Below are 13,391 nucleotides of genomic sequence, written 5' to 3' on the forward strand. Positions count from 1 at the left end.
ATTTATAATTAAATAATGTATTGACTTACGTAAAAAAGATGATAACCTGACTGTGGCTGGTTCGTGTACACCGTCGTTGGCCGTATACTTTGGGGGCTTCGCCCCGTTATTGCCGACTGCGGCGGGCACTTTAGCCTCGCCACCTACGGTAACTCCTCCACTCTGCCTGCTGTAGATTGTTGTACACTGCCTACAGCGTGTACTTTAGGGGTTTCACCCTTTCTTGCCGGATGCTGCGGTACATTATTTAGTGAGCAGTAAACTAGTTTTTGTCGCAACGCGCCGCTAGACGCATTCCCAATCCGCCTTGCGTTTCCACTTTATTATTAACTCGAATAATTTAATTCCCTTCCGCTTCAAACAGAAAAAGAGACAGAAAATATAAGTCGAAGAAAAAAATGGACCTAGTCTTGTAGAGGCGAGAAAAAAAGTAACCTTGCAAAAAGAAGTTCCTTGGGCAGAATTTAGCCACGTGCTAATGAGATGCTTTACTTCGGGCGGTAGAAATGTCCTTGAGAATTCACATTTATTACAAGTATCTTCGCAAAAAAAAAGTCGTAGAAAAACAATAGTTGCCTAAACATGATGTCGAAAAAATTATGAATCTGCCGATACCTGGTTTGATCGTCAATTCTCTAGCAATCGGATGAAACTAGAGTGACATAGATACGTACATGGATAGATACATTGATACACTCGCGTTTTAATATATAAGATATTATCTAGCCAAATTTGGCATTATAGACATCAATCACAAGGGATCAATGTTACGTACTTTCAATAGTGGAGTTTAGTTCCTATAAATTACTACATTAATGTTTCTTAGTTTAGGAAAATCTGATTTTATCACTCTGGAGCAAAAAAAGTATAAATACGATCTAGTGTTTGATTAATAGTACAGTCGAACTCTTTAACAAAAATGCAAGAAAATGAGAGCATTTGTTACTTACTCTACATAAGAAAGCGCAATCGATGCCACCACAAAAGTAATTTAACGATTGCCAAACGGCTGTTTTTGATTGCAATGACTACAACTTTCATCTTGAGCAGATGAAATACCAGATAAAATCGAAATGGAGAATCATGGTAATGGCTCGGGCCGGGAAAACAAATCGACTTCGCCTCTCGCGGCGATAATCAAAAATATTGAGCATCGGACAAAACCGCTTGCTGCCAAATTTAATTATAAAAATAAACTCTACGGGGATGCGAGGCTCATCATGACCGTATCTCCATGACAACGATCGCTGAATGGAACGCGAAAACTTAATTATGGCTCATGGAGCAAGCAAATCAAATAAATGAAATCGTCTGTCATGCGGGAAAAAATGGGCGCGAAAAAAACAGACGATATATTATAACAAGCGAGCTCGCCTTTTAGCGAGAGGCGGAACCCATGCTGTGTTTTTGGACGCGTTTCCGCTTAACTAATATGGAACTAGTTTATTATAATTTTTTTTCTTATTCTTTTGTAAATGATGCTGTGGCATTATGGAGAGCGAGAGAGTTTAAAGAAAAAGTGAAGTTAAGAATTCGATTGTGTGGAATAACGCTTTCTTTTATTTTCGTTTTTCAGAGGACTTTAAAGAATGAAGAAATATTTGTGTCTCCATAATACGAAACCAGCATGAATTTTTAATATCTTGATTCTTTTGAGGTCATAAATCTCAGTATAGCTTACAAGTAAAAAAGAGAAATCGTAAAAAGGCTTGGATGTTTTTATTTTTAATTTATATATATTACGCTATGAAAAGTCGACATAATTGTGAAATGACTGAAGAGTAAGATAAAGAAGAGAAGTTCTGAAGAGTATAAGATGACTGAAGAGTGTTTACGAGTAACTGAAAAGGAAAAAATAACTAAATTATTTGCATTCGTATGTTTTCAAGAAAAATTTTATTTGAAAGGAATTGTAAAAAAAAGTTATTAATTTTGGAAAAAATATTTTTAAGTTTTCAAATTTAGAAAGTTGGGGGGGGGGGGGGGGAAATGGTGCACGAAATGCGGCATTTAATATGTTTTCTGCGCACATTATTCACGACAGGTAGTACGCTGAAGCGATTTACTATTTCAGAAAAGTTCCACTTTATAAAGCTTGTTTAGTAATATTTCTTTCAGTTTTTTTAAAGTGTTCTATTGAAAAAAAAATGTTTATCTATGATTGAAAAATAAATTTTTACAAGTGAGCTAAAACTGAAATTGCCAATTTCTGTTCTCACATAAAAACTTTCAAAGGATTTCCGATGTCCATAAATTAGTATAACAATGGAAGCAGCAGTGGTGCTTACGGGTCTATTTTAGGATACATTAAAGTTAAATGGCTCATTTAAATTTTTCGTTATTACCTGTAATAACAATTATAGTATATTTATTTCATTTCAGAAAAATTTACTAGGTGGCAGCAACGCTTTTTCATGCGTTGTCCGCGTTCTTATTATGTGCTGCCATCTATGAATAAATGGGATAACAGTCTTTCAAATTTAAATACCATTATTCGCATAATAATAGCTTGTAAATCTCAATTATTTATATTAAAAAATTATTTTTTTTTATCAACGATGATATTTTAACCTAAGATCCTTTTAGCGAGTATGGTATAAAAAATTAAGAGAAAAATTTGAAGGAATTTAATGAGCTTCCAAACCTTATTTTGCATTAAAAATTAAGAGAGAACGAAAAAAAAAAATAATTAAATCACCAGAATTATATACATCAAAACAAAATCTAGTCAGTATCAAATTCCATCCGGTCCTGAGCACGGTTCTTCAGTTAATCACTAGAAGGCGAAGAACGGTTAAATTTTTTTTAAAATTCTGAAAGATATTTAGGTCCATTTAAATTTTTATTATCATTTTCAACTAAAATCTCAGAGCACAATATGAATTAATAATAGATAATTCAAAAACATCTTCAAAAATATGAAATATGTTTTTTTTTTTAAATTTTAAACTTGCGATTTTGAAGTTATGATAAGATACGTAAAATCTTCGTAAGAAACGGAGGAGCGACATAAAAACGTATTTTAAAACAAATGAATATTTTTTGCAAAGAACAAAGTTTGTTTTAATTTTTCTTTTTACTTCATTGTGTTAGTATTCTCAGTTTAGAGAGTATCTGTTTTAACCTTTAACTCTTTATAAGTGTGAGAAAAAAAAAAAAAAAAAAACAGCTTTGGTGCACTATTGCTCGGGTACAAATTAAAACACATAACTTTATGTATGAGGGCTGATTGAAAAGTATCCTAACTTTTTATTGTGAAAAACAGATGGGTATGAATCAATCGCGCTTGCATAAGCTAACATTGAATAAGTGTACGCATGCGTGAATTGTTTCTCGTCTGTCAACAGCGTCAGCGGCTGGCAAAGAGAGTTTGACTGATATAGAGTGTAGGGATCTCGTCAGATTTTTTAATTTCAAGAAAAACGACACAGAACGAATGGAACATCACTACTACTTAAAATTTTGCCGGAGATGGGGTGACAGCCAAGTGGAAATCGTTCGAAAGATGCTGACGACTTTGGTGACGATAGCTCAGCACATTTCACTCACTAGGATTTCCACGTTTCTGGAGGTAAAACAGACTCCTGTAGTTTAACAGGATCCTAACTCTCCTGATATTTCCCTCGTTACTTCTGACTAGTCCTGAACTCAAAAGATAATAGAGAGGTTGTGCTGCTCCATTCGTTTCGTCATTGTACTTTAAGTTAAAAAATATCTACGAAGGTTCTACACTTGACATCAGTCAAACTCTATTTGCCAGCAACTGAAGTTATTGACAGACGGCAAAACATTCACGCGTGCGCAGACAGGTTCAAAGTTGGATCATGCAAGATTGCTTGATTTGGATAATCAGATTTTCACTCACTAAAGGAAAGGTTGGATATTTCTAACAGCATTTGTATTTATTAGAACAATCATGGATTAAAACTTCTGTTCCTTTTTTAAACGCATTTAATTTTTCCAGGTAGACCAGGCGGACGCGTGCCTGGTATTGGCCAATAAGTACTGCCAAGACCCGGATGCTGAAGATGCGGCCAACATTATGCGCGTCATTTCCATAAAAAACTTCTCGGAGCATATACGTGTCATCATACAGCTCATGCAATATCATAACAAGGTAATACACATAATGGACAACTTCGCATTTCCCCCCTTTCATAACTCCAATTCATTACCCTTATAGTTTTAAGCCCTGGTTGTATAATTTACACTTTTGAGAAATTTAAACTCACCACCTTTTTACATCATCAGAATCATGAAGTTCGGTACAAATTCGTTATGATCATTGGTGTATGCACCCACAGCGATTTTTTTAGAAAATTGATTCATTTTTAAAAGAAATTTTCCAACAAATTTCATGGCGTGTGGTCAAAATATCCTCGCGCGTATATAAACTACAAGCTTTATAGACTACAAGATGTCGAATTTTGAACACTAGCGGTGCTAGTTAATAAACTAGACTTTTAACTCAAGTGTTATTGATTTGCTTGAAATAAATCGCAAAACTTCTGGTTTTGATAGAAGTTGCTGCAGCTTGGCTAGGGTTTTAAAGAATTGCATTCTTTCCGAAGGGCTAAAATTTCTGTCTTATCAATTTAAACCACGAAAAAAAAATGATTTTCAACTTATTAAAACTCAGGCTAATTAACTTTTAATTGGTTAACGACAGCGGAAAAAACTCAAATATTAAATTCTGCATCTTTGTCAGGCGTACCTTCTAAACATTCCGAGCTGGAACTGGAAGAAGGGAGACGATGTCATTTGTTTGGCGGAATTGAAGCTCGGATTCATCGCACAGAGCTGTTTGGCGCCTGGTTTCTCTACCATGGTCGCCAATCTCTTCGCCATGAGATCATACAAAACAGTAAGTATAATTCATTTAAAAATCTTTTCAAAATTGTTTAAAACAGCCTAGTGATGTGGATCGGGTAAATACCCAGTGGGTAGGTAAATATTTTTTGGGTATTTACCCAAGGCCTGGGTAAATACCCAAAAACTGGGTATTTTACAAAAAAAATTCAAAAAGTGAATGGGATTTTTTAAAAAAAAATCTAAATATGAAATAATTTGTAAAACTGAAACATACATATGTATTACACAGTTTATAATATTTTTTATTGAAAGACGATGAAATTATGAAAGAAAGATATCGTGTGAAAAGAATCTTTCTTTTCACTGTGATAATTGGAGGAGTATAAGCAATTCAATGACGAACTGCAGGATTTCGAAATTACAATCTTGGTTAGTCATATCCAAAATGAAAAAAAAAGGGAAGCAGGAGGGATGTTTGGAAGAATAAACTGAGAAGTTATTAAGACTATGATATTATTTATTTATTTTATTGCTGTTTAGGTGATAATGGACAAATATATAAACAGTTTTCACATTAATAAGCAAAAACAAATGAAAATATTGTTTTCCGTTGCCTTGCTCATTTGCACTTGCTCCCCTGTAGTTCATGATTCAAACTATTTTTAATGCACGCAATTAGTGATGTAGGGTGAGAAGGTAAATATTTCTTTGGGTATTTATCCGAAGTAAAAAAATCCCTTAGTAATTGCGCATTTTGCAAAAAAAAAAAAAAGGTGGTATCAAAAGGTGATGAATTTCTTTTTAAAACATAAACCATAAAATGGAAGATTAAAAATATAAAAATTTATATATTATTTTTTTAATTAAAGGCTTAGTGAAATCTTATCAAAAAAAAAAAAAAAAAAAAAAAAAAAAAAAAAACGTCAGAATTTAAAATGAACTATTCTAAAACTTAAATAGGATGACAGGAAAATTTAAAAGAGAATTTTGATAGAATTTTCCTGAATTTGTCTTTGCTGGTGGTTAAATGATTATTTCCACACCAGGCATTTGTATACATATTCATTACATTCTCTTCCCATTTTTTATCTTTTCAAAATTTGGCTGCCGCTTCAAAGTATGCATTTTTTGAATTTGTAATGCATTTGCCTAACTATCCGTTTGTGTTGCTTTGTAGTTCTGGTACGAAAAAAACTTTGAGATTTTCAATGCTGATGAGTTCAATCTCAAAGCAGCTTTTCTTTATCTTTGGCTTTGTTTATAATTTTTTTTATTCCTCCCCCTTTTTCAAAAGTTTAATTCCTTTTTTGTTACTTGCCATTATACATATGCAGAATACGCCTGAACACTTGAACTAGGTTTGGAGGAAATTTCTGCAAAAGATATAGGAAAATAAGCAGTAATAATAAATTGAGCGACATTTTGTTACACTTTGATGTCATGCAGGGACATATTACTGGGTTATGAAAGACAAGGACCTTAAAAAATTGATGTTTGCTTTTTTTGTAACCAGTTAAGCTTTTTACTTTTTGTAGAATGGCATTTTATATCTGAAATTTGGCTATCAACATTGATTAGGCATATCCGACACATCTAATGTGGATATCATATTAGATTGCTAAATTGTTTCACACAATTGTTCTTTAAATATGTGATCAAAATACAACTTTTGAGCGAAAATTTATTGTTTTGTATATGGTTGTCCATATATATACATAGTGGAATACATACAAAAAAGTATTTTAGTTGAATATAAATTTTTGAAATAAATACCCGGGTAAATACCCATTTTGGGTATTTACCCGGGTATATACCCTGGGTATTTACCCCTAAAAATAAATACCCGGGTATTTTACATCACTAAAACAGCCTATTATGTAGTTATGAGTGCTTCCGTAAACTTTCGTCGAATATAAAATTAGTCCTAAATGAAGTCAATCTGTCACCAACCAGATAAGAGTAGCTGCAGAAGAAGGTATTATCTTCAATTCCAAATTTTTCGCAAATGCATTTTTTTTTTTTTTTTTTTCAGTTTTTCCGCTGCCTTAGGTAGGCTAACAACCTGAAATAGTCAGGAAGTTAAAAAATGATTCAAACGAAACAGTCCCTTAAATGGTTTAAACAAAGCAGGAAGAGTTATTGCAACTCATATTTTGATAGTCACAAATACGTGAAATTTTCCAAGCAATTTTTTTAGCTGTACGCTTAAAGCTCCTTAAAATATAGTGACGAAAAAATCACACGCTTGAGGATATTTTGTTTGCATTAACTCTGCATTTAATCACCCCGTTGTTGCTTATCAAAATACATAGTAGTTGTAAAACAACTTGAGGCGTTCAGAGCGAGCGAGTATAGCCAAATTTCATGGGTGTACAAAGCAGACCATAGGATTTAGACTTTTGAAATTGAAAAAAAAAGTACCAAAAATTGCCACCAGGGTAAATTTTGGCGTCGAAAATGTTCATTATTGTTAATATTGAAGGATTAAATGTCGATTGACAAAATATGTTTCATTTTTATTTAAAGCAGATGATTTTTCATGAGGTACATTATGAATTCCATCGTAATGTCCCAAGAACTGCGTACATTTTCCACATGACATATCCGTACTAATTTGTCCTCCCAGTTACGTTATTCGAGTTTTCAAAGTTGCAATATCGGGAATATGTCCTTCATGCACTACACCTTTAAGAAACTCCCACCACTAACAGCTACTTCAACAAGATTAGGCTACCACTGTGGCCATACCGTAAGCAAATGTACGGCTAATGACTATATTATAATCAAAGAAATGTTGCCGCTGCACACCAGGAACCCGAAGTCCAATGTGGGGTGGTGCACCATGCAGTATAAATATGGATTTTTTCTTCGAAATTTCTTCGTGGCGACTTTTGGTACTCTTCTTTTTACTCCCTTTTACAAAAGAGGAAGTATTGTTTTCGCGAAAAGATTTTCACTCAAAAATCGGCCTTAATTTCCATTTTTCTCACCCCCGAATGAACGTTGAGTTTTTTTTTTCGACCCGACCACACGTAGATATATGCTTATGAACGTACAGACAACCAAAATATCCATTTTGACGACCCCCGACTTAATTACAACGAATTTTCTCGTGACGTCCGTATGTACGTACGTATGTGTGAATGTGCGTATGTATCTCGCATAACTCAAAAACGGTATGTCCTTGAAAGTTAAAATTTGGTACATAGACTCCTAGTAGTGTCTAGTTGTGCACCTTACTTTTGGTTGCATTCGGATGTTCCTAAGGGGGTCTTTTGCCCCTTTTCGGTGGGAAATCATTGTTAATTTCGATGTAAACTCAAGTTGTGTTATAATTTGTCGGACACTTGGCAATAAATCGCCAGTCTTTTGGTCGCCAAGTTTTGTCGCCAACTTGGCGACAAATTTGGAGGATTTTTTTTTTTTTTTTTTTTTTTTTTTAATTTGTTTTCAATTTGGCCACTGTTGGTGATATTTGGAGAGTTAACTACTGAATCACATTAAAAATGTCAATAATGGGGAAATGACTTTAAATTAGAGTAAAAGGAAGTCATGTGATGCACACACATCAACTCGTTTTAGAAATTGATTCCCTAGAAAACTGTGTGAAATTATATATGAAACGATGTTACTTGAGGAGAAGGAAGAAAAATAATGCTCTGTACCGCATCATAAAAAGCAGAAACAACTGATCTTCAAATAAGATAAGTTCCGTTGGGGGTAATTTGGGTAGTCGGGGGAATTTGGGTATAAGTTATATTTTATTGAACAAAATGAAAACTATTCATTTGTACCCTGACAAAAATTCACAGTTTTAAACACCATCCTTACCTACGAATATATGCTGAAAAAATGCTACCAGCACTCTTTTTGAAATTGATAAAAAATAAATTCATCTTTTCGGAGATGTCAAGGCAATGCAAACGAACTACTTCCAAAAAGTGCTGCTAATTAATCTGTGATTCGTTGTTTTTCAAGTTTAGGTATGTAGACATTACATATGTTCACTTTAATTTGGAGTTGAATTGAAGCATTAAACATAATTAGTTTTCATGTAATTAATGATTTTAAGACATGGGGTAGTTTGGTATACATTATATTTTACTAATCAGAAAGACAAGTAATAATTTTATTGGACTACAAACATAGATATGTATGTTCATCCTCACTACCCAAGGTAATATATGCAAAAAATAAATTGGAAGGTTGTTTAAATTTGTTTCAATGTTCTGTAACAAAAAACTATTTCCCGTCCATTAACGGCTTGTCATATTGTGCTATTTTCAGTCTAAAATCCATCTTAATACTTAAAAAAATTAGTTTTCGTACTATCGCATTATTTATGTTGTACCTACATTCTACCTAAGTTTGAAAACATTGTTATTGAAACCATGCTTTGCTCTTTAACAATTACTATACCCAAATTCCCCCATTTGCTAGGTAATTTGGGTATAGTGAAACTTATGTTTGCCATTTATATTCAAATGGGTCTATTAACATGTAGTTTGTAGAAAACTATTCTGGAAAGTCATAATGATAAACTGAAACAAGAAAAAGAAAAAAATATGTATATATATAAATTTATTACAGGACTGGAAAGTTCAAAATAGGTCATTTTTATACCCAAATTACCCCGACAGATCCTAGTTGAATCAGTTTTTGTCGAAAGGGCATACGGCAACATACGAACAGTGTTCACTTACGCCCTTTCAAACAAAACGCGATTTATTTGTGACATTCCCACCTTGTCTTGTAGAGTCCGGACACCCCTGCGTGGCAGAACGACTACCTCTGTGGCACGGGAATGGAGATGTACACAGAAACCCTTTCACCCTCCTTCGTGGGCATGAGCTTTCCACAAGCAGCAGAGTAAGTACATGGACAGATATCATTAGTAACTTTTTGGCTCAACCTTTCCATTTCTTTCGTTAAAAAAAAAAAAAAAAAAAAAAAAAAAAGAACTATGACGCTAAAATGTTGCAAAAGTGCTATCTGTATCTGACTATTGCACGTTTTTTCTTTTAGTATAGCATATCGAAATCTTGGAAAAATGCATAGAATTGACGTGCCTGCTGTTTACCTAAATATAGTCACATATTTATTTATTTATTTTATTTTTTGATGTGGACAAGAGAAATACCTTTGTAAATTCGTTTGGGCTTAAAAATCTTCTTCTTAAGTTATCAATGCTAAAACCAACTGTACCTGAAAGCAGTACATATTGCTAACACTAGCGTTGTGGTCATAGTCACAAGTGCGGCTATAATGAACTTTCTGGGGAATGGATCATGACAGTCCTTACATGTAAAAAATTACGATACTAGGATTGGAAATATAGTTTTCAACAGAGAGGGTTTTCGTTCTCAAAACGTGCAACTCTGAAAAGTTCAATGCTTCCCCAAGAAATTGGTTTGAAGCTATTAACATTTAGCTGCAACTATCATATTGGTGAAAAGTTTGACCAATGAAATGGTGCTTTTGGTGGTTACCTAGATTGCAAAGGATCCACTGCATTAGTGGTAGAATGCCACTTAGGACAAATCTGCAAGTTAACTGAACTCTCAAATGAAATAATAATTGCTTGTCGGGAAATATTTCCAATGAATAACTGCTTTTTCATATCTCACTTGGTTTAAATCTCAATTGATGAAATATTCTACTTTTGCAGAAAATAGTCTCTTTTTTTTTTGGAAAATAGTGGAACATCAATCAAGCAACATATCTGAAGCTTCATAATCAGTTTTCTTCAATGTGGTTTTGGTACATAAATTAGTGGTATCGTGCATTCCCTTTTGGATCCAAAATATCAGATGAGACTGTTTCTCTAATTACAAATACAAATGTGACGACCAGAAACAGGCTCTTGGCCCAGCTAGGCTGGTCCTAGAGAATTAGTGCCCACAACCCTACTAAAGTAGTAGTTTTCCCTTATTTCCAGGTTAGCCTGATATTTGAACAGCTTAAAACAATAATCCCTCGTCCAGCTTTCGGTACAAAAATGTAATCCATTAACTTCATTCATTTTGATAAATTTAAACAACTGAATCATGTCCCCTCTGATCCTCCTTTGCTCCAGGCTATACATATTAAGCCTATTAAGTCTGGTATCATAATCTAAATCTCAAAGTCCCCTTACTAGTCTAGTTACCTTTCTTTGAACTCTTTCCAATACTCAAATATCTTTCCTCAGATAAGGCGACCAAAACTGCACAGCATACTCCAAATGGGGTCTTACTAAACTCCTATATAAAGGCCGAAGAACCTTCTTAGATTTGCTTGAAATAAATTTATTGATAAACCCAAGCATTTTGTTGGCTTTGTTTTGCAATTAGTGCCCTTAAATAGCGAAACTCATCACCTGTAAGATGGCTGCAGCTACGTTTTTTACATTTAGCTAATTTCTTGGCGAAGCGTTGAACTTGATTTTCAACAGTAACTTTCCAAGCATCTAATTGTTTATGAGAGGGTAAGTTGCCAGTAACTTTTCCCCATAGCATGTTTCAGACATACTCTACGGAGTTCAACACGTGGGTGTCTGTCATTCGAAGAATTTCTTTGTTGAAAAGCCGCTTGTCAGCTATCAAAACACGATGTATGGTCTGGAATAATCTGCTTTCAGAAGGAATCCATTTCCTATTGTTAGAGTTAAACGGACCACAATGGGTCTGAGAATTTTATCCGTGTGTCTATTAGCGCTGCTCATTACAGATAATGTACAAGTCGATGAGTGCTTACTGATATAAATGCCAAAATATAATTTTAACTTTCATAAATACTACACCCAAAATTTTAGTAATACGCATTGTTAATACGCAATGGTGAAGTACAAGAACATCTGAGCAAAAAAGCTCTAAGATTAACTTGATTTACTAAATTTATATGAAAAGTATGGAAATAGCTCGTATCCTTATTCAGACAAAGATGCAAACAATCAAATTATCTTTAATCAATCCTTACTACATTTCAATCGAACGTTCCACATTTTGCACCTTTATCAGGACTAATCGTATTTTATTTATAGCGAGCACAATTATAATAATTTGAAAGTTACTAACTCCACTTGCAAAATATCTATTTGCCCGAAATTCTCCACTCCGTAACTGCTGCTTTAAATCTGTGACAGCTTGACACAAAAAGAAATAACTGAACATCAGAACGCAATTTGTGAATTATTGCTAACTCTCAGTAAACGATCACGTTCTAAGGAACCTCCGACCTTACACCTTTAAGTGTCATCGATTCCAAATAATGTACAGGTCACTATGTTTGTTGAAATTACAGAAATATACTCGTATAATTTAATTTTTTACAAAAAGTACATCAAAAACTGAAACAATAGGTGTTTCGTATCGTAAAAAAATTCTCATAAGAAAACTTTGATAGTAATGTAACGCTGATTATTTAGCATAGATCTTTTTCCTATCATTATTCAATGTTCAAATGAAAACTACAAAAACGTCAATTATAATCCATAAGTTGTCTCTTTAAAAACCACAATGGCAGATATCCATGAATGGGAGGTTAAATTTTGTCAGCTTACACCATTTTAAGTGCATTTAGAAGATTTGAGAGCACAAAATGCAAAACTTAGAGCCTAAATGTAAATGACAGTATTAGCTATCGAAATTTTTCTCCTCTAACCCAATTTATTATTGTTCTGTTCTGCCTAACATAAATATTCATGAGAAAACTACATAAATATTCATCGCAAACTGATTTAAGTATGAATATGCTGCTACCTTAAATTGTTTATCCCAAAGGGACGCTGTCGAATACAGAAGTATTTCTGTGACTGCCACTGATATTCCTTGCTTTGTTTTCATAGGTTGTGTTTTGTAAAACTTCGTCTGCTGCTGTTGGCAATCGAAGTTTCCGAGGAAGGGGGTGGGGACTCCAAAATCTCCATCAACCCCAAAAGTCACGTGAAACTCACGCCCGATACCCAAGGATTCTTCATCGCACAATCAGCTGACGAAGTCAAAAGGTCAGTCATGCATCATATCTTTTTTAAATTACTGCGTTTGTTTTGAAAATGCGTTAAATGAAAATTCTTACAAGAGAAAGGTGTCTAAGTCATTCACTTAGCCTCGTTGACTCGAATTCTATTTTAAAAGTGAAACATCTTCTTCTTCAACTCATTTCTGCCTTAGTCATCAGAAACAGCAATGTGCATAATGCAGATTTTTTATTTCAAATTTCTTTCATATGATTTTTAAAATAAAAAATTGTTAAATAAATAAACAAATAAATACTTAAATACACAAAAAAGCATACATAAATACTTGCACACATTTCACGCATAAAGAGGGGAAATGCAATTCAGTGCAGAAAGCCTTCAGTTATGTGCTATTAACCTGACATGAATCGAACATAGATATTGTCGCCAAAATTATCATACTTGAGGGCATTTTCTGCAATTCCACTGGGAATGTAAATTTCTTTTAAGGTCATTTTTGTGCTCTACTAATAACAAATGAAAAAGTAAAATGTAACTCCGCATGGCGATATCAGCTTTCCGGAACTTAGCTGATTATTTTTATCTGTACAAATCATCTTAAATCATTTCCAGTATGAACAGA

At 33.7% G+C, this 13,391-nt stretch overlaps 1 protein-coding gene across 1 annotated transcript in view; it reads left to right on the top strand.

Annotated features, from left to right (window-relative positions):
• The window catches only part of LOC129216255 (calcium-activated potassium channel slowpoke-like), a 157,425-nt gene that overhangs the window by 113,121 nt on the left and 30,913 nt on the right, over positions 1-13,391 (top strand). The window contains exons 11-14 of the mRNA XM_054850453.1: positions 3,965-4,117; positions 4,709-4,864; positions 9,569-9,681; positions 12,638-12,796. Of these exons, the coding sequence (XP_054706428.1) occupies positions 3,965-4,117; positions 4,709-4,864; positions 9,569-9,681; positions 12,638-12,796 (581 nt within the window). The remainder of the gene's footprint in view (positions 1-3,964; positions 4,118-4,708; positions 4,865-9,568; positions 9,682-12,637; positions 12,797-13,391) is intronic.

This window comes from Uloborus diversus, chromosome 2 (genome assembly GCF_026930045.1).
Source record: "Uloborus diversus isolate 005 chromosome 2, Udiv.v.3.1, whole genome shotgun sequence".
Lineage (NCBI taxonomy): Eukaryota > Metazoa > Arthropoda > Arachnida > Araneae > Uloboridae > Uloborus > Uloborus diversus.